The sequence below is a fragment of the Neovison vison genome, chromosome 8 (genome assembly GCF_020171115.1).
Source record: "Neovison vison isolate M4711 chromosome 8, ASM_NN_V1, whole genome shotgun sequence".
In the NCBI taxonomy this organism is placed as follows: domain Eukaryota; kingdom Metazoa; phylum Chordata; class Mammalia; order Carnivora; family Mustelidae; genus Neogale; species Neogale vison.
The window spans coordinates 118,470,440-118,497,404 of NC_058098.1; the positions used below are offsets into that span (position 1 = coordinate 118,470,440).

General features: G+C 36.8%; 1 protein-coding gene across 7 annotated transcripts in view; it reads right to left on the bottom strand.

Moving 5' to 3' along the window:
* The window catches only part of BIRC6 (baculoviral IAP repeat containing 6), a 233,083-nt gene that overhangs the window by 141,071 nt on the left and 65,047 nt on the right, over positions 1–26,965 (bottom strand). For 3 of the 7 annotated variants that reach the window (XR_006386023.1, XM_044261802.1, XM_044261801.1), the window contains exons 11-21: positions 16,196–16,345; positions 12,889–13,114; positions 10,110–10,270; positions 8,912–9,001; positions 8,301–8,432; positions 6,078–6,256; positions 4,943–5,076; positions 3,828–3,989; positions 3,599–3,730; positions 2,597–2,694; positions 1,009–1,156 (exon numbers count right to left, since the gene is read on the bottom strand). Coding sequence is in view for 6 of the 7 variants with exons in the window: in XM_044261802.1 (XP_044117737.1) it covers positions 1,009–1,156; positions 2,597–2,694; positions 3,599–3,730; positions 3,828–3,989; positions 4,943–5,076; positions 6,078–6,256; positions 8,301–8,432; positions 8,912–9,001; positions 10,110–10,270; positions 12,889–13,114; positions 16,196–16,345 (1,612 nt within the window). In the remaining variant the exon portion in view is untranslated. Of the gene's footprint in view, positions 1–1,008; positions 1,157–2,596; positions 2,695–3,598; positions 3,731–3,827; positions 3,990–4,942; positions 5,077–6,077; positions 6,257–8,300; positions 8,433–8,911; positions 9,044–10,109; positions 10,271–12,888; positions 13,115–16,195; positions 16,346–26,965 lie in introns of all 7 variants that reach the window. The other 4 variants (XM_044261800.1, XM_044261804.1, XM_044261803.1 and 1 more) reach the window with 2 other exon arrangements.

Sequence of the window (26,965 nt, forward strand, 5' to 3'; positions counted from 1 at the left end):
TAACAATTTTCCTGTCAGCCGTCTAATTAACAAATTACCTATTTACTTAGTTTTGAAAGCAGTTTGACACAGGGCAAAAGGAAACACTAACCAGATTTACATCACTAAATTCAGTGAATTTCAGTTGTGTTCCTGCAGAAACCTATACTCTAAAAGATGTGGCCCAGAGACTCAACAAGTGTGACTCTAATAAACTGGTAGGTAATGAACCAAGACTGCATCTTCAACTGCAGATTGAAGCAAGGGAAAGATAACGAAACACCCTTCCCTCAACTCCACCATTAATTACACAGACTCAGTAGAAAATACAGTACTAGGACTAGAAGTAGTAGAAATACAGCTTTGAGTAAAATTTTTATCAAGATCAAGATTTCTCATCTTGGTGATCTTTTAGATCATGGTGATCTAAAAATCACCATGTTAAATAAAAGAACACTTCCAACACTGAAGATTAGGCAAGAAGTCAAATCTAACCTTCAGCTATTTATTACATTATGTTAAAGTTTTAGAAAAATCAACCAGCAGATGAAGAATACTGGTTAAGACCAGTAAGTGATTTACATAACTCCAACCACAAAATTCAAACAATAGAGAAACAAATTATCTTTCTTTCTGCCTTTTAATTTTTTCTCACCATAGCCCATACCCTCCCCAATGTCCACCACCAACCACCCCACTCCCTTCCAGCAACCCTCAGCTTGTTTCCTGAGATTAAGAGTCTCTTACGGTTTGTCTCCCTCTCTGGTTTCATCTGAGAAAGAAATTATCTTAACTGCTTCTTCTTAGCAAGAAATAGCACTTTTAAGTACTTTAACATAATTAGCCCTCTGAATAACCATTTTCAGGATCTTCAAAACAGTTAAAAGGAATTAAAGAAAACTTTAAGCTAATATTTAGAAAAAGGAAATGCATAATTTATTTTTGCAAGCAAATACATAGAGAGTTCAGTGCAAAGCTGGTATCATAACCTGAAAGGCCCATTGTTAGTCACTACGTATATGAAAATACCTTGTCTGAAGTAAAGCTTCCATTGGTGTTAGTCTGTCCTGCAACTGTTTGGACACAGCCGTCAGCAGAGATGCACAAGATGTACTGCACCCAGCCAAATCTTCATCTTTAACATAATTTAGTAAGACAAAATACCAATAGACAGAACCTGAAAACAACAAAAACAAATCAATGTTTCTTTTCCTCATTGTTCTCTAAGAGAACTTCAGATCACATATTTATCAGTAAGTCCCCTTACAAAACAACTTATAAAGAATGGACCAATTCCTTGGAGGACACTAAGAGGACAGTGACAGAGAATTTGAAATATATATTTTTAAGGAGTATATAAGTCAACCTAGTCATTTAGGTTTTCAATAACTTGATATGACTCAGAGGGACATTTTAGAATAGGTGGAAAAGTATAGAGATGTCAGGTCTTCCAAGCCATCCTTCCTGAAATACTGTTTGGTTCATACTGAAATTTTCAAAAACAATGGATGGCTATGACGTACAAATAACACACTGGCAAAGTGAGCATAGTTACGCTCTACTGCCAGTCAGATACAAACCAACACGGTTAAAAGATGACCATCATGATGTATTTTATTATTATGATATATGATGTATTTTAATAAAATAGGAGATCTCAAAGTACTAAGTACACCCCAGAATTTAAGCATCCTACTTCTAAAAATATCCCCAAAAATCTATTTTAAATTCCAAGACTATTAGAGTAAGCAATTGGGTCCAAAATATTCTACTCTATATAACACAGAGTTAATAGCTCCACCCAATTTATGTCCAAGGTAAATACAGATTCTTTATCTAAATTAAGATATTAAAATAACCATTTATCAACTAACTTTGAGTAGGCTCTTTTTCTACAATACCATAAAGATCAAATCCTTGTGAAATATATAATCCTTGTTGAATAAAATTCATTATTTTTTAAACAAAAGACTGTAAGAAATGTCTAGAAAGATAACATCAGTTAAGAAGGACAAATTAGTAGCTCTTTATAATAACAACAAAACAGTATTAAGAATATTTTTAATTATTTTTAAATAAGTCATTACTTCATATATGTGTTATTTTAGGGGACTGCTTTGTAAAGTGCTACTTGATAACTACATTCCTTCCTTTTATTTAATACCACATTCACTCTTGAATGCTATTTCTATAGTCTTCAGGTGCTGAAAAAACCTACTGGCCCCTTCTAGAGAGTTCTAGTTTGCCAAAGTGCCTACCAATCACACATAATACATGCATGGAGCATTCTACTTATGTCATCTCTCTGGCACTTGCTGGAATTTTAACAAATGTGTGGTATCTGATCTATAGTCAGTCAGTGAACAAACAACTCAATACTTTTAATGAAATATAGAAAATATATGAGTAAGAGGACTTGCTATTTACTTAACTCTCCCACTTTTTCCAGGCAGTACTATTGAACAGAATATCTGCCCATCTGATAAATCACAATTTATTAACTCCTTAGAAAAAAGGGGAATAACCAAGGAAAAAACTACTTACTAAATAATGCTGAATATATTGTGAGATATTTCCTATGACTACTGCTATTTGTGATTAAACTAATTTCACATACCACCAGTTGCTGCTGCGGGTAAAAATGACATATTATCAAGTAAGGCCTTCAACAGAACAGATCCAAATCCTGGTTGACATGGGTCACATTTGCCATTACTGAAAAAATTAAAAAAAAAAAAAATGTGAATATATCAGTCAATATCTAAAGTCAATCCTAAACATGGTGTAGTAGTAGCTAAGAAAACCCTTTAAAATGTATTCAAAGAGAGTACAAGAAAAATTTGCCCTAAAGCTCTATATACACACAGAAAGATAACAGAGACTAATTATACTAAGGAACTTTGTAATGGTTTTCTTAACCAAAAAAGGGCTAATAAGCACATATACTCAATACTAATTATCAGTTTTTAAACATTTACTAGATGGTTTAAGTCTCAGGATCAAGAAAAAAGGTCTGCACGATATTACAAATAAGCCTGGTAAGACTGTCATGTAAGAGGGAAGAAGGCCTTAGGACAAGAATCCAAAGACAAACAGGGAAGATAAAAATAAAACTGAAGGAAGGGCTCCCTTTATCAAACTCCCCAAACTACTACTAATAGGCAAAGAAGCCTATTTAGACTACTTTCATTAAGGGGTGCCTGGATGGCTGTCAGTCAAGCATTCAACTCTTGATTTCAGCTCAGTTAATGATATCAGGGTGGTGAGATCAAGCCCTTCATCAGGCTCTGCACTTAGCAGGGAGTCTGCTTTAGATTCTCTCTCTCCCTCTCCCTTTGTCCCTTCCCCCACTCATGGATGCTTCTCTCTAAATAAATATATTAATAAATAAAATCTTTTCAAAAATCTTAAAAAAAAAAGACATATACAATATGACATTTTCTCCTAAAAACCTTAAATTCTTTCTTAGAATCTCAATACCCTTATCAACTTTTTAAAATCCTCTTGTTACAGATTCATTCAACAAGTAGCAAATTACACTACAGACACAGTCATCACCTGCCGAACTGCAAGTGCACCTTCCAACTGGACTTTCAACAACAACAAAAAAAACACCAACCTAATGCACAAGGCTAGAAATCGGGCACACTTATGGGCTATGCTTCGTCCTGCCTCAAAGAAGCAGACACGCACGATGTCAGAAAGACATTTTCGTGTTTTTAAAAGCAGGCTCTCGTTTCCCTCTTTGGAACTGCAAAACAATAGCAAACACTCAGACTCATCTTGAACTTCTACTTATAACATCCAAAGGACAATCATCTGTGGTAAGTAAAATCTTCATTATTAACCTTCCAGGTCCATTCGAATGTACTCCAGCTAACCAACAAAGGGCATCCAACACAAGGCTCTGGGCATGCTCTGTGATTTGGCCATCATCTGCTTTTCTACAAAGAGTGTTAAGAAGCTTCTCATGAAATTCTGAAAACTGTAACATAGCACATCGTTGCACTCTAAAAAAAGAAAATATAAATACATTAACAACCAAACTAGAACAGTTAGACTAAAGCTATTACAACCTGGTTGGTCATGTGTTTTATTGTGAATCATGACTATCATAATTAAAAATATTATTTTTGAAAATTAAATATTACAATGGCATGTTAATCTCCTAATCTAATGGTATTAAAAGATTTAAAAGAGCACATAAGCAATACTTGGTTTAGACAAAGTTTTAAAAGAAATTAAGTTCGCGGTGCCTAGGTGGCTCAGTTAGTTAAGCGTCTGCCTTTGGCTCAGGATCCCAGGATCCTGGGATCAAGTCCTACAAGGGGCTCCCTGCTCAGCAGGGAGTCTACTTCTCCTTCTGCCTCTCCCCCACTTTCCCCGCAATGTGCACTTTCCCTCTTAAAAAATAAAAGAGAGAGAAATTAAGTTTAATAACATATTCTGACAAAGAGTGAATAAAACTTCAAATTATATTCCTTTCCTTGTTCTACAAATACCATTATTTATATAAATACAATTTGTACGAATACAATATTCCTGGTACACTCCAAAGCACTGTATATATACCAGGGATAAACCAATCAAGTAGAAAGGTAATTCATACCTTCACTGAGATTATAAGTACTTTAAGTAAAATGAAAAGCAAACCAAAATTTTCAAGACTTAAAAAATTTCATGTGTGGGCACCTGGGTGGCGCAGTGGGTTAAGGCGCTGCCTTCGGCTCAGGTCATGATCTCAGGGTCCTGGGATCGAGTCCCGCATCGGGCTCTCTGCTCAGCAGGGAGCCTGCTTCCTCCTCTTTCTCTCTGCCTGCCTCTCTGCCTACTTGGGATATCTCTCTATCAAATAAATAAATAAAATCTTAAAAAAAAAAAAAATTTCGTGTGTGTATTTACTAGAATTCTTCCTTCATACATTTATTACTATAAGAATAGTAGGAGAAAGAAATGAGGTTACCTTTCTTTAGAAATTGAAGTTTTCTTAAATCTTCGAATGGTGACTGAGACCTCTTGCAGTAAGTCACAGCCCCGGAGGTTCTCAGATTTGCGGGCACCACCTGCATTTTCATTCTTAACATTAGATGATTTTTCCTAAACATATAAAATGAAATAACTCAATGAACAAACAAATGAAACTAAAAAAGTATTTACTATTTAAAGTTCTTTAAAAAGAAAATAACTGAATTATGACTATCAAAACATATATATCAAATTAAAATGACAGCTTTTACCCTCATATTCAGTAAATGACTAACTTCCCCCAGACTATAACGGGGGGAAAAAACGAAGTCACTGTTTTAAAAGCAATAACCCAATGATTAAAGATTAGAAAGCCAAAGTCCTGAGACCAAGTCCCAGCCACAACACTTATAAGCAATATGAAATATGACCGTTCCCCAATCTCTAAGGTTCACTCACTTTCAGTATGAAAAATGGAGACAATAGTAGCACCTGCTCTGCCTACCTCTGAGTTATTTTGAGGATTAAATCAGATAAAGTACACAGAAGTCCTTGAAAAATTGGAAGACCTATACAAATATAAGATGATTGGTGTTACTGATATTGCTATTGTTGCTTATAATGATGATAGAGAAACAAAAATCTCCAGAGTTCAGGAAAATCCAAGATCAGACAATTATGCAGAGACTGCATGGTACACAGCTACTTGTAGAAAATCAACCCTGGAATTAAAATTTATCTCTAACATTATTCCCCAGCTTCCCTTCCTGCATTCTCCCAAATTTTACAAAGAAAAAACAAAACAAAACAAAAAAAAACGGTGGTGAGTTACCAGTAAAATACACAGACATAGACTCTAAAACCTAATTAAATATTATGGCCTAAAATAATTATAAAGTGAAGTATCTGCTAACAATTACTCTCTCCTAAGTATAACTTTATAAACATTTGCTTGCAGTTAATGTGAAATACATTCTTAATTACACTTTTAAAATCACTGGAAAAAAAATTATGAACAAAACCAAGTGTCTATTGAAAAACCAATGAAGGGTCATACTACTTCCAATTGTGTGTCAAATCTTATCCATGTTTGTAACAGCATTGTTGTGGTTCAAAATGACAAAGCTTCATACCTTGCCTGCTGCGACTTTTGCCAGGAGTGAAGCAAGTGAATAACCCTTGTTACTCTGGTGTTTTAGGGATGGAAGTCTTACTACAGGGCGTATGCCACCATTACAGATCTCATCTGTTCCTCTTTCATTCACTGCCTTGACGTGGATTAAAAAGGAACGATATTTTCCTCCTGCCATACCTGAGGAGCAGCACAGAATGGGAAAAATAACTTAATCACCAAAAGACCAAATAATTTTTCATCTTCGTAGAGCAAGTTAATTCCACAAGAAATTTTACGCTTGATTGGGATTTTCAAATTACACCGTTTACGTATAATCACTGAATAACCTTCATATGTTTGGCAGCAAAAGAACAAAAAGCACAGGAGTTGTACAAACACCATAAGACAGAAAATTCTGACTAATAGTTACAAACATTTGGCATATTTTCCCCCAATGAAATTATTCATTTTAATAACAGACATTTTGTGAACTACAGAAAAACAGACACAAAAGAACTATCTTTAAGGCACTATCCGTAGCTAATAATGGTACCATCATGTGAATCCATCTAGTCTTTTTATGCATGCACACATATATTTGCACACACACGTATGTAAGCACTGTGATATTAACAGATGACAAGGCACAGGCTATGGAGTCACTACCTGGATTTGAATAAGGGATCTGCCATTTATCAGCATGTGACAAATCAATCTCCTGTGGTTTGGTTCTTTCAAATGTAAAATGGGAGTAAAAACAGAAACGACCTCAAAGACAACTAAAACACAAGTGTGCCTGACTCAAAGACAGCACTCAATAAATATTGGTTATTACCACCAGAACATTTTATATTCTTTTAACTAAAGTAAGATCATACCACACAATCCATAAGTAAAATATACTATAAAAATACCCTCAAATTAACACACTTACCAGTAAACCATCAGCCTATTGGTACCTTGCAGGTATTAAATCTTTCTCTAATTCTAAACGCTACCTTTGTTGTTGCCCAGTGACTGGCCAGCCTACTGTGCTAGCATTACACTGTTATACTCTCCTTATTGCTGTATTATTTTTCTATGCTCTGCTACCTGACAAGACCCTCTCCCTCTGTTTTCTTTCTCCAAACTTCTTTGATCCATATCATCCTTTTTGTCTAAAAATTTAGCCATCATTTTCTCCAGTTCTAAAGATTTTTGAAAATTTGGTAAGAAAAAAAAATCATTCTTGGTAAATGCTAGAAAAATTAATACTTTTAAACTGAGTCTTTGGAAATGAATGTCCTTTATTTGCACCCTCCATTTTGTCAAAGCCAACATCTTTATTTTCATATACAAATTTAAGTTTCACATTCTCATTCAACAAAAGTAACTTATACTTTCAGCAATATGAGAAATTTTGTCTTGCGGACTGCTATACCCCAGTAAGCAGCATAACATACTAAAGGATCTCGTAAACTTAATAAATGAATGAGGTGTAGTCAAGAGAGCACATTAAAACTTGTACATATGTCTGCAACGAAAGGTAAATACATAAATGTGGACAATAATATGAAGGGAATATATTCAAATTAAAATAATTGTTATAAGGGTGGTCAGGTATTTTCCTGGTTTGAGGAAGAACTGCACATCCCACCCACCTCCAAAATAACTTCAATAATGGAACTAGGTGTTTCGTTTGTTGGCTTTTTAAATTTACCCTGGGATACAAAAGCTGATATATAAAAGTCCTACTACTGCGATAGCAATCCTCTACATAATAGCCTATTATTTTATACACTAATTATAATGTGTTTATGTTAGACACTCTAATAATTACATTTGATATTATGAAAACTCTTCTATAAAAACCCTCTTAAGAGAAAATATTCTAACAATATACAACTAAAGACACAGGACTCTAAGTTGATGGGAAAGCCAACCAACCATGCCAGAACACGTCAGCTGGTTCAAAAAAGCTCTGTGATTTCACATTAAATTATCATATATTCACTTTTTTAATTGCCTTCTCACAAAAGCCCTGAGACCTCCAAAACACAGCAAGTAGTATGAGAAGTTTCACATAAAAATATGGTCACTTCTGAGAGGAAATGAACTCAGCTACCAGGACACTGATGGAACTGTTCATGTAAGTCCCAAACAAAATAAAATCTTACCTTTCTGAGATCAGTTTAAAACAAAAAAATCTATTTTTCTAATTGTGGTATTATTTATTCTGCTTTTGTAAAATATGTTACTTTACCTTTAACAAGTTTGGGGCTTGTTAATGTCAACATCCCAGCATGCCCTGATAGATCAAGGCCACTAGCAAGCCATACTGGTCCACACAGAATGTCTTCTTTATGATCTTCTAAAAATGGACATAATCTAAGACCTAAAAAGAAAAAATACATATTTTCTTTTAAATTAGTTTATAATTTAAAAATATGAAATAAGCAAATATCCATCCCATACAACCACACAAAATACCATACTTAGAATGTTCAAATAAGAATTCACTATCATACTAATAACTATAATCAAAGATATGATATATTTTCAAATATCTGATATATGTTGCTTTCCATTCCCATATTATTTACATTCACCTTGATCATCAAAAAATATAAAACCATGACATGATTTTAAATCCCAAGATATTAAAAAAAAAGAATGCGAGTATTAGCGCAGCTGTGTTCAGAAAGATGAGCTGAAAGTTAAAGCATATTGCCAAAGCAGAATTATAGGTTATTTTTTAATTGTGTTTTTAAAACCAAGTTTTTGCAAGCCATAAGGAAATCTCTGCCCAACATGATGCATTTGGATCACTACTCCTTTTACTGTCATGGACAACAGCTCTATAATTTAACTCACACTGTGATTCCTCTACATCCATGTGCTGCATTTCTTCATTCAAATCAACCAGGGACGGTTTCCCATTTTGTTCCACTTCAATGTTAAGAGCTGGAGACAAAGGAAAGGTGATCTGCCTATCTACTGCTGTTTCTAGAGGATAAAAATATTAGTAAACTTAATTTTGCTTAATATCAATAATTTATGTGCCTGAAATTCTAAAATTTTCTGTTAAATTGGGAACTACTGTGATTATCACAGATGCTACAAAATGGTTTTCAGAAGAAGAAAAAAAAATTAGATTCCTTTAATCATTTCATACACTCCTCTCTCTTTAAATGGTACTAAATATTCACCTGAGAAATAATTTGCTGGCAACTAAACTAGAAGTTCTTACCCTAGACTGCAGAGTATAAGCACCTGCAAAATTTTAAAAATACCAATGTCTAAGCCCTACGCCCAATTAAATCAGAATCTGCCATGATTCAAAAGAATGGACCACACACACACACACAAACACACACATATACACAAACACATATAACTGTATTGTGAAAACAAATTTTTCAGGGTTCACTGTTTCTCTTCCCTGATAGAAAGCAGCCATTTTACTCTGAAGTTATCCCCAGTCTTTTAAATTAAGCTCTTAAGGAGAAAACACTGATGAGTATGTCTAGTTCGCAACATACTAAATGTATACAATCTATTTAAATAACTCAGTATTATCAAATTCTGAACTTGTAAGAAAAGTAAATAAAGTTGGGTGTATTTCTGGGTGTGTTTCTGTACTACATGAAAGGCTGGGTTTTACCAATGATCTTAAAAGAATATGTGACTTCCATTAACAAAGTTCTTTTCCCAGTCAAGTCTCTGCTTAGGAGAACTTCTTAGGAAGAAAATGTGTATGTCTAGGAATGATGACAGTGAAACTAATTCAAAAGAGAACCAACTGAATTTCCTAAATAGCAAAATTAAATTACTCCAGTTTATGCAATTCTATATAGTACTGAGCTACTAAAACCTCTAAAATACTCTAGAATTAACTCTTCTAAGTAAAACTACCAAAAGCAGAGCAAAGAAGTATACGGGTGGAGGATAAAGTGGAGAGGAGGGGGGAGGCAAGGGAGGGACATGAAACCTAGACGGTCAAGTTGGAAAATCAGTTTTTTAAAGAAATCAATTGCAAAATCTTCAAATATAAATTTTGATTCATTCTCACCATTGACTTTCCCTAAGCCCGGAGCTTTATTTTTCAGCAGTGTCACTTGTATCTGTGGAATATTGGTGATGTTTGAGTTCAAAACAAATTTGAAGTCCACGTGTCCAACCATACAAGCTTTAGGTAGAACCAATTCAAATACATGCTCATCCCAGCTGTTGCTGTCAAATAAGGGGAAAAATGCTAAATACAGCAAAAGTCTTTCTTTGGCCAAAAGCATATTATCCTTAATAACACTTTTCATACTCTGACATGTAGCCTCCTACAAAATTCAATGCTTCTCAATGGGATCAGCTTCCAAAAGAGAGGTTAAACTCAGGGCAATAACTGATCTTACCTTAGAAATCTATCTTGGGAACTGAACATTCCAATAAACACTGTTCCTGATACTAGGGACTATTAGCATGATTATCCGCAGATTCCTGAGCCCTAGCCCAAATCTATGAGTGGGATCCTAGGAATCTGCATTGTAAAGTAAGAACTTCTATTTCTTAAACATGTCTATTCTGATTTTAAATATATAAAGGTAGAAAAATAAAAATCTCCAAACCATACTCCACTAATTTCCAGACTCATTCAATGTCTACCAGATAGGGTGCCTGGGTGGTCAGTCCCTGGGCATCTGCCTTCAGCTCAGGTGGTGATCCCAGGGTTCTGCGATCCAGCCCTGCAACAGACTCCCTGCTCAGCGGGAAGCCTGCTTTCCCTCTCCGACTCCCCCTGCTTGTTTTCCTGGTCTCGCCATCTCTGTCAAGTGAATAAATAAAATCTCTTTAAAACATGTCTACCAGAGGGGCACCCGGGTGGCTCAGTGGGTTAAAGCCTCTGCCTTTGGCTCGGGTCGTGATCCCAGGGTCCTGGGACTGAGCCCCACGTCGGGCTCTCTGCTCAGTGGGGAGCCTGATTACCCCGCCTCTCTCTGCCTGCTTGTGATCTCTGTCAAATGAATAAATAAAATCTTTAAAAAAAAAAGTCTACCAGACATCTCCAATTTATCATAAGCCAAACTTAATTGCCCACTCCCATCTCAGTAAACAGAAACTCTTATTTTTTTCAGTCAGCTCAATCCAAAATCTTAGTCATCCTTGTCTCTTCTCACACCAGATGTTCAATACATCAGCATATACTACTCTTTCTTCTCCAAATTACATCCAGAATCTGACCACTCTTTTCACTACCTCCAACAACGGACAGCACAGTCCAAACTACCATCAATAAACTGTAATAGTATCCAAACTAGACCCCTCACTTCTATCACTGTCCTCCAACACACACAACCACTCATCACCTATTGTCATCACAGTAGTCCTACTATAGCCTTCTAATATATAAAAATTATTCCTGTATCCAAAACTCTTTAATATTTTCCTAATCTTATACCACATAAAAATCTCACTATGGCCTATAAAGACACTTGTCTTCTGGTGACCAGCTACCTCTTTTGACCTGGCCTCCTCCCACTCTCTCCTAGCCTTACTCACTCCAGCAACACTGGTTTTCTTGCTCTCGCCAGAAATCATAAAACATCCTCCTCAGGGTCTTTGTACTTATTATTACCTCAGAATTAATGTCTTCATGGAGGTCTTCCTGGCCCCTTACATAGAAAGTACCAGACTGGGGCATCTGGGTGGCTCAGTCAGTTAAGCATCTGCTTTTGGCTCAGGTGTGATCCCCAGGTCTTAGGATGGAGCCCCGTGTCGGGCTCCTTGCTCAGCAGGGAGTCTGCTTCTCCCTCTGCCCCTACCCATGCTCATGCTTGCTCTCTCTTTCTCTCTCTCTCAAATAAATAAATAAAATCTTAGAAGTATCATACACATTTTCTCTCTGTCTCACCCTTGCACACAGGTACATACCCAGCAACTACTCTGACACCATATTCTTTTATCATATTTCATAACTTTTATGACTACGTGGCATATTGGCTTACTGTCTTTCTATCCCCAAAATATTGTAAATTCCAATGACAGCTATATTACTAGTGCCTACAGGCGCCTGCACAAAACCACTATTTAAATCTCTGTAAAGGGGTGCCTGGTTGGCTCAGTCAGTTAAGTGTCTGCCTTCAGCTCAGATCATGATCCCAGGGTCCTGGAGTTGAACCCCACATTTGGCTCCCTGCTTCTCTCTCTGCTTATGCTTTCTCTCTACCAAATAAATAAAACCTTAAAAAAAAAAAAAAAAAAAACTAGGAACGCCTGGGAGGCTCAGCAGTTAAGCGTCTACTTTCGGCTCAGGTCATGATTTCAGGGTTCTGGGATCGAGTCCCACATTGGGCTCCTCGCTCAGGAGGTCACCTGCTCCTCCCTCTGTCTGCCGATCCCCCTACCTGTACTCTTGCTATCAAATAAATAAATAAAATCTTAAAAAACAACAACAACAAAATAGGGGGAGTGGGATAATACGGGGATGGACATTAAGGAGGGCATGTGATGTGATAAGCACTGCTATCATAGAAGACTGAGGAATCACTGAACTCGACCTTGGAAATTAATAACACTCTATATTAATTCAATTTAAATTTTTAAAATAAAAATAAAAATAAATAAATAAACGTCTGTTAAATGAACCTGTGTGCTGAATGTCCAAACTAACTGCAATGGCAGGCTATTCTATTTTATCTACAACTAAGAATACAGAAATCTCCAAAATTGAGGTGACAAAGGAACAGTTATTAATATACAAAGTTAAGAGAAACAATACTATATCTAAGAATTCTACATTGTTTCTAACAAATACATAACATGGACTTAAAATCAAATACCTTAGAAGAATATCTTACCCGTCAGTCTGTAGTTTCCAAGTTCTAGTATGCTGAGCAGCATCTCCATGGTGTTGCTGATGCAAGTGTTGAGGATGCCTCCTTTGCTGCTGTTCTTGTTGAACTTCTACCCAGCATGGAGGAACAGTAGCTGAAAACCGTGGAGTTAAAGTCTCAAAGCGTGTTAGCTCCACTAGAGATGTCAAGATGTCAAGGGTAAATGGCTGGTCCACCAATAAATCAACTCCTTAACAACAGTGAATACAGAATTTGAAACAGGTTTTAAAAATTAGTTTTAATTCACGTTTTCTGTCTAGTCAATTATAATACTTGCCAAATATCCTGAGAGCTATTAATATGAGCTCAGATATCCAAATACAAATAAAGTAACTAGCACTAACTACATAACGGGCATAATAAAAAGCCATCTTAAATATTATAAATTATAGAGAGGATACTCCTTACTGGAGAAACCCAAACTCAACTTGTTAGAAGAGCCCTGGCTGGGCTCTAACCAGCCCTAAGTTAATAAGAGAAATGAAAGTAGTGGTGAAATGCAATCCAAATCTGTATCAAATCAGTAAGTAACTTTTAGACTTCATCATTTACAAAACAAAATATCATTAAGTATATAGCACCTGCCCTTTTTTACTTTATATACAAAAATTTTCTTAAGTCAAAACTATACTGGGACGCCTGGGTGGCGGTTAAGCCGCTGCCTTGGGCTCAGGTCATGATCCCAGCGTTCTGGGATCGAGTCCCGCATCAGGCTCCTTGCTTGGCAGACAGCCTGCTTCTCTCTCCACCTCTGCCTGCTACTCTGCTGGCCTGTGCATGCGCTCTTGCTCTATCTCTCTCTCTCTCTCTGACAAATAAATGAATAAATAAAATCTTTTAAAGTCAAAGCTCTACTGATGGCAGATAAATACATACAGAACCAAAAGCTTCACCAGTACTTTTTCCTACTTTTGTGATAGTTAAGAATATTTTGTAGGCATACCAATATTAAAAGAATAACAATCTACTTCAGAGCGATTAGTTTTCTCTTAAAATATGCTCACATCTATGAAATTTCTAACATTAGAAAAAGGCTGTTGTCCTTGTTCAAATAACAAAAATTATAACAAAAATTAGTTTTTTAGAAAGATTAAAATATGAAATCTGATAGGTTAAGAATATTTTCAAAGAAAATTTATACTAAGTTATATCAAATTAAAAGTATATTTCAAATCACATTCCTCTTCTCAAAGCTTAGAGCTTTTTAAATCAGACTGAAACTGTTAAATATTGTTTGTAAACATGAACTGTATGTCAATATCCCTTCTTTATATTATTTACTTCCTTACAATCTAATTCATCTTTTCTCAATAGTATTTATGGACTATATCTGAAAATTCTTGGGGTTCCTGGGTGGCTCAGTCAGTTAGCTTCTGCCTTTGGCTCAGGTTGTGATCAAGGGGTCTTGGGATCAAGCCCAATGTCAGGCTCCCCATTTGGCAGGGAATAGGCTTCTCTCTCTCCCTGTGCTCCTCCCCTTGCTCATGTTCCCTCTGTCTCTCTCTCAAATAAATAAATTTTAAAAATCTTAACAAATAAATTTCTTTTCCATTATAACAGCAACCTATAAAATAAGAAGCATCCAGTATATTAGCTTTTTAAACCAAACTATATAGTTAATCAAGACAATCAAGTCTTGACTTATTGTAGCATGAGACATGAGTCAGTTTATCTCAACCAGGGGACAATCTTGCCTTCCAAGGGCTACCTGGAAGGAGGTAATTGTCTGTGCTACTGTACTCTAGTAGACAGACGCCAGAGATGCTGCTAATACAGCCCAGGACAGTCTGCCCACAACACAGAATTATCAAGCCCAAAACAGCAATAATGGTGCTGACACTGAAAAATCCTGGCATGTAAGACAGTACAGATTATACTGACAGTCACTCAAGTTAGCATGTATCATACCGGTAATCATTAAAAAGGTTTGCCTCTGGTGCAAAGAAAAATGATCGAACACCCACATATGAAGTGTCCATAAAAATCAAATACCAGCTTTATATATTATTTCTATTTGGAACACATCTGAGTTCAAACACACTTTGCATTATAGATTTATTAACCCCCTTTTTAAAAAAATATTTTATTTATTTATTTGACAGAGAGACAGAGATCACAAGAAGGCAGAGAGGCAGCCAGAGAAAGAGGAAGGGAAGCAGGCTCCCCACTGAGGACCCTGGGATCATGACCTCAGCCGAAGGCAGAGGCTTTAACCCACTGAGCCACCCAGGTGCCTCTGGATTTTATTAACCTTTTAATTGCTAAATTTAGGTAACAAAATGAATTAAGGACTAAGTAAAACATAAGAGCACTGTGGAAGCACAAAAGGACTACAGTCATAAAGCACGGGAAAGAGAGCTGAGGGTAACATGTAAAGAGCATGAAACGGGATTGTACACTCAAGAAATCATGCCAAGTTTATTGTAACAAACATTGAGAAGAAAACTAGAGTTATTTCATAAAAGTCCAAGATTTAGGAGGAGTAATATGTTAACTATTACTTCTTCTGAAAAAGTAGTTATGGAGGGCACTACAGAAACACAGAGAAGAGGCAAAAACAAACCTAACTAACGATGCACAATGGGGCAATGAGTATCTGAATATATTACCCCAGGGAGAGAATATTTTTTCAGCTTTTCAATTCCAGTACTAGTATTAGTAGTAACAGCCACTGCATTGACCTTATATTTATTTAGTCAATTACCCTCTTTTTCTTTTTTTAAAATATTTTATTTATTTATTTGACAGAGAGACAGCGAGAGAAGGAACAAAGGCAGGGGGTACTGAGAGAGGGAGAAGCAGGCCTCCCACGGAGCAGGGAACCCAAAGCAGAGCTCGATCCCAGGGCCCTGGAGCCACGACCTGACCGGAAAGCAAATGGCCAACAACTGAGCCACCCAGGTGCCCCTCAGTTACCCTATTTCATGTTTTTTCTCTAACTAGACTAAAAGCCCATTAATGGCCAAAATAATGTTTCACCTCTCAGGTAACATCACCAATATTGGCCAACCTACCATAGGACAAAAAAACATTTTTTATTTTAACTGTTCACAACAATCTGCAACTACAGAAAAAAAAATAATAAATAATAAATAAAAACAAGCCTAGCTACAGAATGGCAACAAAGAAATGAACTCCCTCAACAAAGTAACCAAGAGTTGATTGTAAAAACTGAAAGAATGTTTAAGGCTATTTAAGAAAGACTCAGAAAGCTTTAAATATCACAAGAATTTCCATTTTTAAGATTTCATTTAAAAACTTAGTATCATACCTGAAATGCCAGGACTTGAAGGGTTTGATAAAGGTTTGGAACCTTCTGAAGATGGTTCTATTCCTTTAGAAAGAGATCCATCCACTAGTATATCAGCTTCATCAATATCATCACAAGTTCCTCCAATTTGGAGAAAATGAAGCTCACCACCTACGGTGTAGTAAAATTTTATCAACATAGGTACACAGCATATGGATAAACATAGAAACACATACTACTTAAGTTAAGAAACTCATTTATTTTAATATCACTCAACAGGCAGATAAACAGTGCTGCCAAAGTGACATTATCTTCCAGAATTAAGAAATTAAATTGACAGTGTATTACAAAATGAAAATTTAATTTAAAAAAATGGGAAATACAGAAACATATGTGAAAACAGTTATTGACCTAGAACTAACTATGTGTAAGACACTATTTTAAATGCTTAAATTAATTCATTTAGTCTTCACAAAAACCTCTGAGTTAAAGACTATTATTGTGTCCACTTTACAGATGAGGAAACTGATGCACTAGCTAAGTATCTCAGCAGTAACAAAAATGAACACAGATTCTTAATTTTTTGAAGCATTCACAATTAAACTGAAATTCTGTTGTTGTTTTTTTTAATTTCTCACAGAAAAAAATGAAAGCAAAGTTAGCAAATATTTAAGATAAAAATCAATGGATAAAAGAATATTCTAAAAAAAGTATTTGGAGATTCACTTTCAATATGACAGAATAAGGAAGATGACAACTCCTCTTCCTGAAAAGCAACTATAAAGCCAGACAGAATGGTCATTCAACCACGGTGGGGCAAGCAATGAAAACCAGCAGAAGGGATGCTACTGCCAGAGGGGGCCCAACGGATTTGGACAGCCATCAGCTGAAAGGGCTCAGAGGCAACAAAAATGAAGTGCATCCTAAAGACATGACCATGCCCTTAAGACAAAGTTAAAAGAAGTGAAAGAAACATAAGGGGTTTGGTAAACGCTCCACATAATCCACAATGATCAGAAGTTGTACATATGTACGACAAAACCAGATGGGGCCCAAGCCATCCACACATTCCCAGTCAACTAAGCCTCATGCATATGCAGAAGAGTTGTAAGAGGGCATGACAGAAAAAAAAAATAAAGCAAATAAAAGCCAGGACACACCTGAATACAGCCTTTCTGGTAAAGTTACTTGGGCATAATCACTTATCAAAATCTTTGGCTGAATATTAAGCTAAGTGGACACAAAGGCAACAAATAAGAAACAAGTTTAAAAATTAAAACCTCCGGGGGGAGGAGAGGGGGTGTGACTGGAGACATCAGTGACTGTACACTGCAAAAGAAACAGATTTCACAGATATAGTCCTGAGGGGTTACCAAACAAACAAAGCAACAACAATCTCCAAAGAGGGGAAATCAGAAACCAGAATTCTGCAATATTATTTAAAATGTCCAGTATTCAGCTATATGTAGAAGAATGAAACTCGACCATTCTCTTACGCCATACGCAAAGATAAACTAGAAATGGATAAAAGACCTCAACGTGAGACAGGAATCCATCAGAATCCTAGAGGAGAACATAGGCAGTAATCTCTTCGATATCAGCCACAGCAACTTCTTTCAAGATACGTCTCCAAAGGCAAAGGAAACAAAAGCGAAAATAAACTGAGGAGTGGGGCCCTGGGCTCTCGGCTCCTCCAGGCCGGAGACCAGGAGGCCGCCATTTGTATTCCCGTCCTCCGGACTCTACGGAAAGCGCTCAGGGAACAAAAGCTCCTGAAAGCAAAGCCCAGCGGATCACTCAGCCCGGCCCCTGGTAAGGGCGGTGCAATTCCGCCTGGGGCAAAGACACTTAAGAATCACTACACCAGGCCCCTCCCCCAGAAGATCAACAAGAAATCCAGGCAAGACCAAGTTCACCTACCAAGGAGTGCAGTTTCAATACCAAGGAGAGCAGCAGAACTCCAGAGGAGGAGAAAGCAAAGCACGGAACTCATGGCTTTCTCCCTGTGATTTTTTAGTCTTGCAGTTAATTTAATTTTTTTCTTTTTCATTTTTTTCTCTTCTTCTGCTAAAATTTTTTTTAACTTTTACCCTTTTTTTTAACGTTTTTTAACTAGTTTATCTAATATATATATATATATATTATACTTTTCTTTATTCGTTTTCTTTTAATTCTTTTTTTTCTTTATTTTTGAACCTTTTTATCCCCAAATCAGAAGAGATCCCAATCTCTTCAATCTTTTTTTTAATTCTTTTTAAAATTCTTGATTGAATTTTTAATTCAATCTCTTTTTAATCCTTTTTTTTTCTTTTTTTTCTTTCTTTTTGAACCTCTTTTATCCCCAAATCAGAAGAGATCCCAATCAGAAGAGATTGGGAGATCCCAATCAGAGGAGATCCCTCACCCAATCGTGAGGAGGGAGAAATCCCCCCTCACGATTTGGGATCTCTTCTGATTTGGTTAAAGCATATTTTCCTAGGATTGTGGCCACCCTTTTAGTATTTTACTTGCTCCTTCATATACTCTTAGCTGGACAAAATGACAAGGCGGAAAAATTCACAACAAAAAAAAGAACAAGAGGCAGTACCGAAGGCTAGGGACCTAATAAATACAGACATTGGTAATATGTCAGATCTAGAGTTCAAAATGACAATTCTCAAGGTTCTAGCCGGGCTTGAAAAAGGCATGGAAGATATTAGAGAAACCCTCTCCAGAGATATAAAAGCCCTTTCTGGAGAAATAGAAGAACTAAAATCTAACCAAGTTAAAATCAAAAAAGCTATTAATGAGGTGCAATCAAAAATGGAGGCTCTCACTGCTAGGATAAATGAGGCAGAAGAAAGAATTAGCAATATAGAAGACCAAATGACAGAGAATAAAGAAGCTGAGCAAAAGAGGGACAAACAGCTACTGGACCATGAGGGGAGAATTCGAGAGATAAGTGACACCATAAGACGAAACAACATTAGAATAATTGGGATTCCAGAAGAAGAAGAAAGAGAGAGGGGAGCAGAAGGTATACTGGAGAGAATTATTGGGGAGAATTTCCCCAATATGGTAAAGGGAACGAGCATCAAAATTCAGGAGGTTCAGAGAACGCCCCTCAAAATCAATAAGAAAGGCTCACACCCCGTCACCTAATAGTAAAATTTATAAGCCTTAGTGACAAAGAGAAAATCCTGAAAGCAGCCCGGGAAAAGAAGTCTGTAACATACAATGGTAAAAGTATTAGATTGGCAGCTGACTTATCCACAGAGACCTGGCAGGCCAGAAAGAGCTGGCATGACATTTTCAGAGCACTAAACGAGAAAAACATGCAGCCAAGAATACTATATCCAGCTAGGCTATCATTGAAAATAGAAGGAGAGATTAAAAGCTTCCAGGATAAACAAAAACTGAAAGAATTTGCAAACACCAAACCAGCTCTACAGGAAATACTGAAAGGGGTCCTCCAAGCAAAGAGAGAGCCTACAAGTGGTAGATCAGAAAGGAACAGAGACAATATACAGTAACAGTCACCTTACAGGCAATACAATGGCACTAAAATCATATCTCTCAATAGTTACCCTGAATGTTAACGGGCTAAATGCCCCAATCAAAAGACACAGGGTATCAGAATGGATAAAAAAACAAAACCCATCTATATGTTGCCTCCAAGAAACTCATTTTAAACCCGAAGACACCTCCAGACTTAAAGTGAGGGGGTGGAAAAGAATTTACCATGCTAATGGACATCAGAAAAAAGCAGGAGTGGCAATCCTTATATCAGATCAATTAGATTTTAAGCCAAAGACTATAATAAGAGATGAGGAAGGACACTATATCATACTCAAAGGGTCTGTCCAACAAGAAGATCTAACAATTTTAAATATCTATGCCCCCAACGTGGGAGCAGCCAACTATATAAACCAATTAATAACAAAATCAAAGAAACACATCAATAATAATACAATAATAGTAGGGGACTTTAACACTCCCCTCACTGAAATGGACAGATCATCCAAACAAAAGATCAACAGGGAAATAAAGGCCTTAAATGATACACTGGATGAGATGGACATCACAGATATATTCAGAACATTTCATCCCAAAGCAACAGAATACACATTCTTCTCTAGTGCACATGGAACATTCTCCAGAATAGATCACATCCTCGGTCCTAAATCAGGACTCAACCGGTATCAAAAGATTGGGATCATTCCCTGCATATTTTCAGACCACAATGCTCTGAAGCTAGAACTCAACCACAAGAGGAAGTTTGGAAAGAACCCAAATACATGGAGACTAAACAGCATGCTTCTAAAGAATGAATGGGTCAACCGGGAAATTAAAGAAGAATTGAAAAAAATCATGGAAACAAATGATAATGAAAATACAACGGTTCAAAATCTGTGGGACACAACAAAGGCAGTCCTGAGAGGAAAATATATAGCAGTACAAGCTTTTCTCAAGAAACAAGAAAGGTCTCAGGTACACAACCTAACCCTACACCTAAAGGAGCTGGAGAAAGAACAAGAAAGAAACCCTAAGCCCAGCAGGAGAAGAGAAATCATAAAGATCAGAGCAGAAATCAATGAAATAGAAACCAAAAAAAATAATAGAACAAATCAACGAAACTAGGAGCTGGTTCTTTGAAAGAATTAATAAAATTGATAAACCCCTGGCCAAACTTATCAAGAAGAAATGAGAAAGGACCCAAATAAATAAAATCATGAATGAAAGAGGAGAGATCACAACTAACACCAAAGAAATACAAACTATTATAAGAACATACTATGAGCAACTCTACGCCAACAAATTTGACAATCTGGAAGAAATGGATGCATTCCTAGAAACATATAAACTACCAAAATTGAACCAGGAAGAAATAAAAAGCCTGAACAGACCCATAACCAGTAAGGAGATTGAAACAGTCATTAAAAATCTCCAAACAAACAAAAGCCCAGGGCCAGACGGCTTCCCGGGGGAATACTACCAAACATTTAAAGAAGAACTAATTCCTATTTTCCTGAAACTGTTCCAAAAAATAGAAATGGAAGGAAAACTCCCAAACTCATTTTATGAGGCCAGCATCACCTTGATCCCAAAACTAGACAAGGATCCCATCAAAAAAGAGAGCTATAGACCAATATCCTTAATGAACACAGATGCAAAAATTCTCACCAAAATAGTAGCCAATAGGATTCAACAGTACATTAAAAGGATTATTCACCACGACCAAGTGGGATTTATCCCAGGGCTACAAGGTTGGTTCAACATCCGCAAATCAGTCAATGTGATACAACACATCAATAAAAGAAAGAACAAGAACCATATGATACTCTCAATAGATGCTGAAAAAACATTTGACAAAGTACAGCATCCCTTCCTGATCAAAACTCTTCAAAGTGTAGGGATAGAGGGCACATACCTCAATATCATCAAAGCCATCTATGAAAAACCCACCGCAAATATCATTCTCAATGGAGAAAAACTGAAAGCTTTTCCGCTAAGGTCAAGAACACGGCAGGGATGTCCATTATCACCACTGCTATTCAACATAGTACTAGAAGTCCTAGCCTCAGCAATCAGACAACAAAAGGAAATTAAAGGCATCCAAATCGGCAAAGAAGAAGTCAAACTATCACTCTTTGCAGATGATATGATACTCTATGTGGAAAACCCAAAAGACTCCACTCCAAAACTGCTACAACTTGTACAGGAATTCAGTAAAGTCTCAGGATATAAGATCAATGCACAGAAATCAGTTGCATTTCTCTACACCAACAACAAGACAGAAGAAAGAGAAATTAAGGAGTCAATCCCATTTACAATTGCACCCCAAACCATAAGATACCTAGGAATAAACCTAACCAAAGAGGCTAAGAATCTATACTCAGAAAACTATAAAGTACTCATGAAAGAAATTGAGGAAGACACAAAGAAATGGAAAAATGTTCCATGCTCCTGGATTGGAAGAATAAATATTGTGAAAATGTCTATGCTACCTAAAGCAATCTACACATTTAATGCAATTCCTATCAAAGTACCATCCATCTTTTTTAAAAAAATGGAACAAATAATCCTAAAATTTATATGGAACCAGAAAAGACCTCGAATAGCCAAAGGGATATTGAAAAAGAAAGCCAAAGTTGGTGGCATCACAATTCCGGACTTCAAGCTTTATTACAAAGCTGTCATCATCAAGACAGCATGGTACTGGCACAAAAACAGACACATAGATTCTGTTCCATTGAACAGAATAGAGAGCCCAGAAATAGACCCTCAACTCTATGGTCAACTAATCTTTGACAAAGCAGGAAAGAATGTCCAATGGAAAAAAGACAGCCTCTTTAATAAATGGTGCTGGGAAAATTGGACAGCCACGTGCAGAAAAATGAAATTGGACCATTTCCTTACACCACACACAAAAATAGACTCAAAATGGATTAAGGACCTCAACGTGAGAATGGAATCCATCAAAATCCTTGAGGAGAACACAGGCAGCAACCTCTTCGACCTCAGCCGCAGCAACTTCTTCCTAGGAACATCGCCAAAGGCAAGGGAAGCGAAGGCAAAAATGAACTTTTGGGATTTCATCAAGATCAAAAGCTTTTGCACAGCAAAGGAAACAGTTAACAAAATCAAAAGACAACTGACAGAATGGGAGAAGATATTTGCAAACGACGTATCAGATAAAGGACTAGTGTCCAAAATCTATAAAGAACTTAACAAACTCAACACCCAAAGAACAAATAATCCAATCAAGAAATGGGCAGAGGACATGAACAGACGTTTCTGCAAAGAAGACATCCAGATGGCCAACAGACACATGAAAAAGTGCTCCATATCACTCGGCATCAGGGAAATACAAATCAAAACCACAATGAGATATCACCTCACACCAGTCAGAATGGCTAAAATCAACAAGTCAGGAAATGACAGATGCTGGTGAGGATGCGGAGAAAGAGGAGCCCTCCTACACTGTTGATGGGAATGCAAGCTGGTGCAACCACTCTGGAAAACAGCATGGAGGTTCCTCAAAATGTTGAAAATAGAACTGCCCTATGACCCAGCAATTGCACTACTGGGAATTTACCCTAAAGATACAAACATAGTGATCCAAAGGGGCACGTGCACCCGAATGTTTTTAGCAGCAATGTCCACAATAGCCAAACTATGGAAAGAACCTAGATGTCCATCAACAGATGAATGGATAAAGATGTGGTATATATACATAATGGAATACTATGCAACCATCAAAAGAAACGAAATCTTGCCATTTGCGACAACATGGATGGAACTAGAGCGTATCATGCTTAGCGAAATAAGTCAAGCGGAGAAAGACAACTATCATATGATCTCCCTGATATGAGGGAGTGGTGATGCAACATGGGGGCTTAAGTGGGTAGGAGAAGAATCCATGAAACAAGATGGGATAGGGAGGGAGACAAACCATAAGTGACTCTTAATCTCACGAAACAAACTGTGGGTTGCTGGGGGGAGGGGGGTTGGGAGAAGGGGGGTAGGGTTATGGACATTGGGGAGGGTATGTGCTTTTGGGTAAATTGGAAGGGGAGGTGAACCATGAGAGACTATGGACTCTGAAAAACAATCTGAGGGGTTTGCAGTGGCGGGGGGGTGGGAGGTTGGGGTACCAGGTGGTGGGTATTATAGAGGGCACAGCTTGCATGGAGCACTGGGTGTGGTGAAAAAATAATGAATACTGTTTTTCTGGAAATAAATAAATTGGGAAAAAAAATGTCCATTATTAAATTAAAAATTATAAGACATCTGAAGAAAGACTGACCCATCCATGCTTAAGGAAATCAAAATCATTGAGCAGTATCTCTGAGTTCCCAAGATTTAGGTTTGGCAGACAATAACTTCAAAGAAGTTACTGTATTTTTATAGAATAAAAGGAAATCAGGTATCGAGAATTAAAAGAACAAATGGTGGAAATGACTCAACAAGTAAAGAATCTCAACCAAAAACCAAATTATTTTAAAGAACAAAGGGAAATTCTGGAGTTGAAACATAAAATAGCTAAAAGGAAAGTTCATTATATAGGTTCAAAGTAGATTTGAGACGGCAGTAGAAGGAATCAGTAAAATAAAAATAGAGCATAAGAAATTAACCAATCTAAAGAAAAGATAAAAGATCTTTTAAAATGAAAAGCATCTCAGAGACCTATGGGACAGATCAAGTATAACAGCATACATGTAATAGGAATTCCAGAAAAAGAGAGCAGAAGTGGCAAAGGAAAAAAACTGATGAAATAATGGACAAGAACTTTACAAATTTGAAGAAAAACATTACACCGCAAATTCAATCAATTCAATAAAACTCAAGTAGGATATATACAATAAGATTCACAGGTACATATGCTATTTGAAAGTTAGTAAGAAAACCTCAAATGCAACAAGTTAAAAACGACTCATTAGATCTAATAACCATGATATATATTAAGAGCAGACTTACCAGAAACAATGAGGCCAAAGGAAACTGAATGAGATGTGAAGAAATAGTCAACTAATAATTCTATACACAGTATTATTCTTCAAAAATGAAAGTGAAATAGAGATGTTTCAGGATAAACAGCATCTTTTACTAGGAGATCTGCCTTGTAATAAATACTAAAGAAAAGCCTTCAAGATGAAAGAAAGCACTACCAAATTCTCTTTCTCTCTCTCTCACACACACACAATACCAGAAATGAGTACTTAGGTGATGAAATGAGTAAAGGAGATGGACATAATATATATATATTTATCTCATTTCTTTGTAAACTTTTTAAAAGACAAAGATTGTATAAAACAACTCTTTTTGGTTGGGTTTAAAACTTATCTAAATGCAACATCTAAGACAATGGTAGCACAAAGGACCAGGAGAAAAAAGATTTGAGCAAAGTATATTTTACTAGTAAATTAGTATCATTCTAAAGTAGTCTGTGACAGATTAAATCACTAAGAACAGAACTCCAAAAAAAATATTAAATATATATATATATCTACCAACAAAGGCTCCCGTAATGTCACACCAAATGGCGGAGAAGGAAGTTCTAGGTAGGAAGCTCTAGAGGTTAGCTACTAAACTAGAAAGTGACTGATAATCAACTATTTCAGAACTCTGGAACCTAACAAGAAACAGTAACCAGACGATGCTTGATAAAGGGAAAGGCTACCGATATTTCATGAAAGTGGCCTGTAGGAAGCAGCTGCCATCCCCATTCCTCAGCCCTGAGCCAGCTGTGGGGAAAGTGGCCCCTATTTCTGGAGCTGCTGGCTGGTGGCACAGTGGCCGGAAGGGACCTTGTTTCCTTGTTTCACATCTAGGTATGTATGTATGTGCATGTATATTCTATCTCCAAACTTGCATCAAATCTACCTTTAGTATATTGTTCATACCATTTGAAATTAACATTTATTATAGATTTTTATCAAAATGCTCAATGATTCTCCAGGAGAAAAGGATTTTATCCTATTTGAATACACTCTTACAATGCATGGAAATATCATGTCCTTTTGGGTCAGAGTCTGTAATCCTTTTTTAAAAATTTTACAACTGGGGCGTCTGGGTGGCTCAGTGGGTTAAAGCCTCCACCTTCGGCTTGGGTCATGATCCCAGGGTCCTAGCCCCACGTCCGGGGCTCTCCGCTCAGCGGCGAGCCTGCTTCCTCCTCTCTCTCTGGCTGCCTCTCTGCCTGCCTACTTGTGATCTCTGTCAAATAAATAAAAATAAGATCTTAAAAAAGAATTTTTTTTTACAACTACTTTTATGGACTGTCAAATATACATGATATAACATCAACTTTTCTTTCCTCTTTTTAGTTACTAATCTCATCTTTTCAAATCGATCTTGATCAGTCAATCCTTGAAGAACTAGGGGATAATTTTCAAAGTGCTTAACTTCTCGGGCTTTTTCTTGTCCTTTAATCCATCTGGATAAATTCCCTATCTAGGAAAAGTTCCTAGAACTTTTCTTCTGTTGTCCAAACTCCAAGAATACATTAATCTATTTAAATACTACTTTTCTATCTCACAAAAGCATCTCTCATCAAACAATTAAAACCATTAACCCCTGACTATACTTCTGGAAAACACTGGTATCTTACACAGATGTACCCTGGGGCTAGGTCACTCAGGTTCCAAATCTACCACCACTCTGGATAGCCTATGGCATATTAAACTGCTTTCTTTTTTTTTTTTTTTTTAAAGATTTTATTTATTTATTTGACAGACAGAGATCACAAGCAGGCAGACAGGCAGGCAGAGAGAGGGAGAGGAGGAAGCAGGCTCCCTGCAGAACAGAGAGCCCGATGTGGGACTCGATCCCAGGACCCTGAGATCATGACCTGAGCCGAAGGCAGTGGCTTAACCCACTGAGCCACCCAGGCGCCCTAAACTGCTTTCATTTTTTAAATCTTTCACATTAAAACATTCTTCAAAACTCAATGTATCACTCTTCTTTTTTCTTTTTCTAAGTGGGTTCATTACTTTTTTTTTTAAGTGGGCTCTACACCCAGCATGGGCTTGAACTCATGACCCTGAAATCAAGACCAGAGCTAAGACCAAGAGTCAGAGGCTTAACCAACTGAATCACCCAGGTACCCCTGTAAGTCTTATGCTTTTGTCACATTCTGGCAATATAATTTATGCACCCTGACTATAGATGCCCAGGTATGAATGCTGACTCTGCCATTCATTAGCTCTGTGACTTAGGCAAGTTACTTAACCTCTCCTTCCCTCAGTTTCCTTATCTGTAAAATGAACACAGTAATAGTATACACCGCATAAAGTTGGCATGATGACT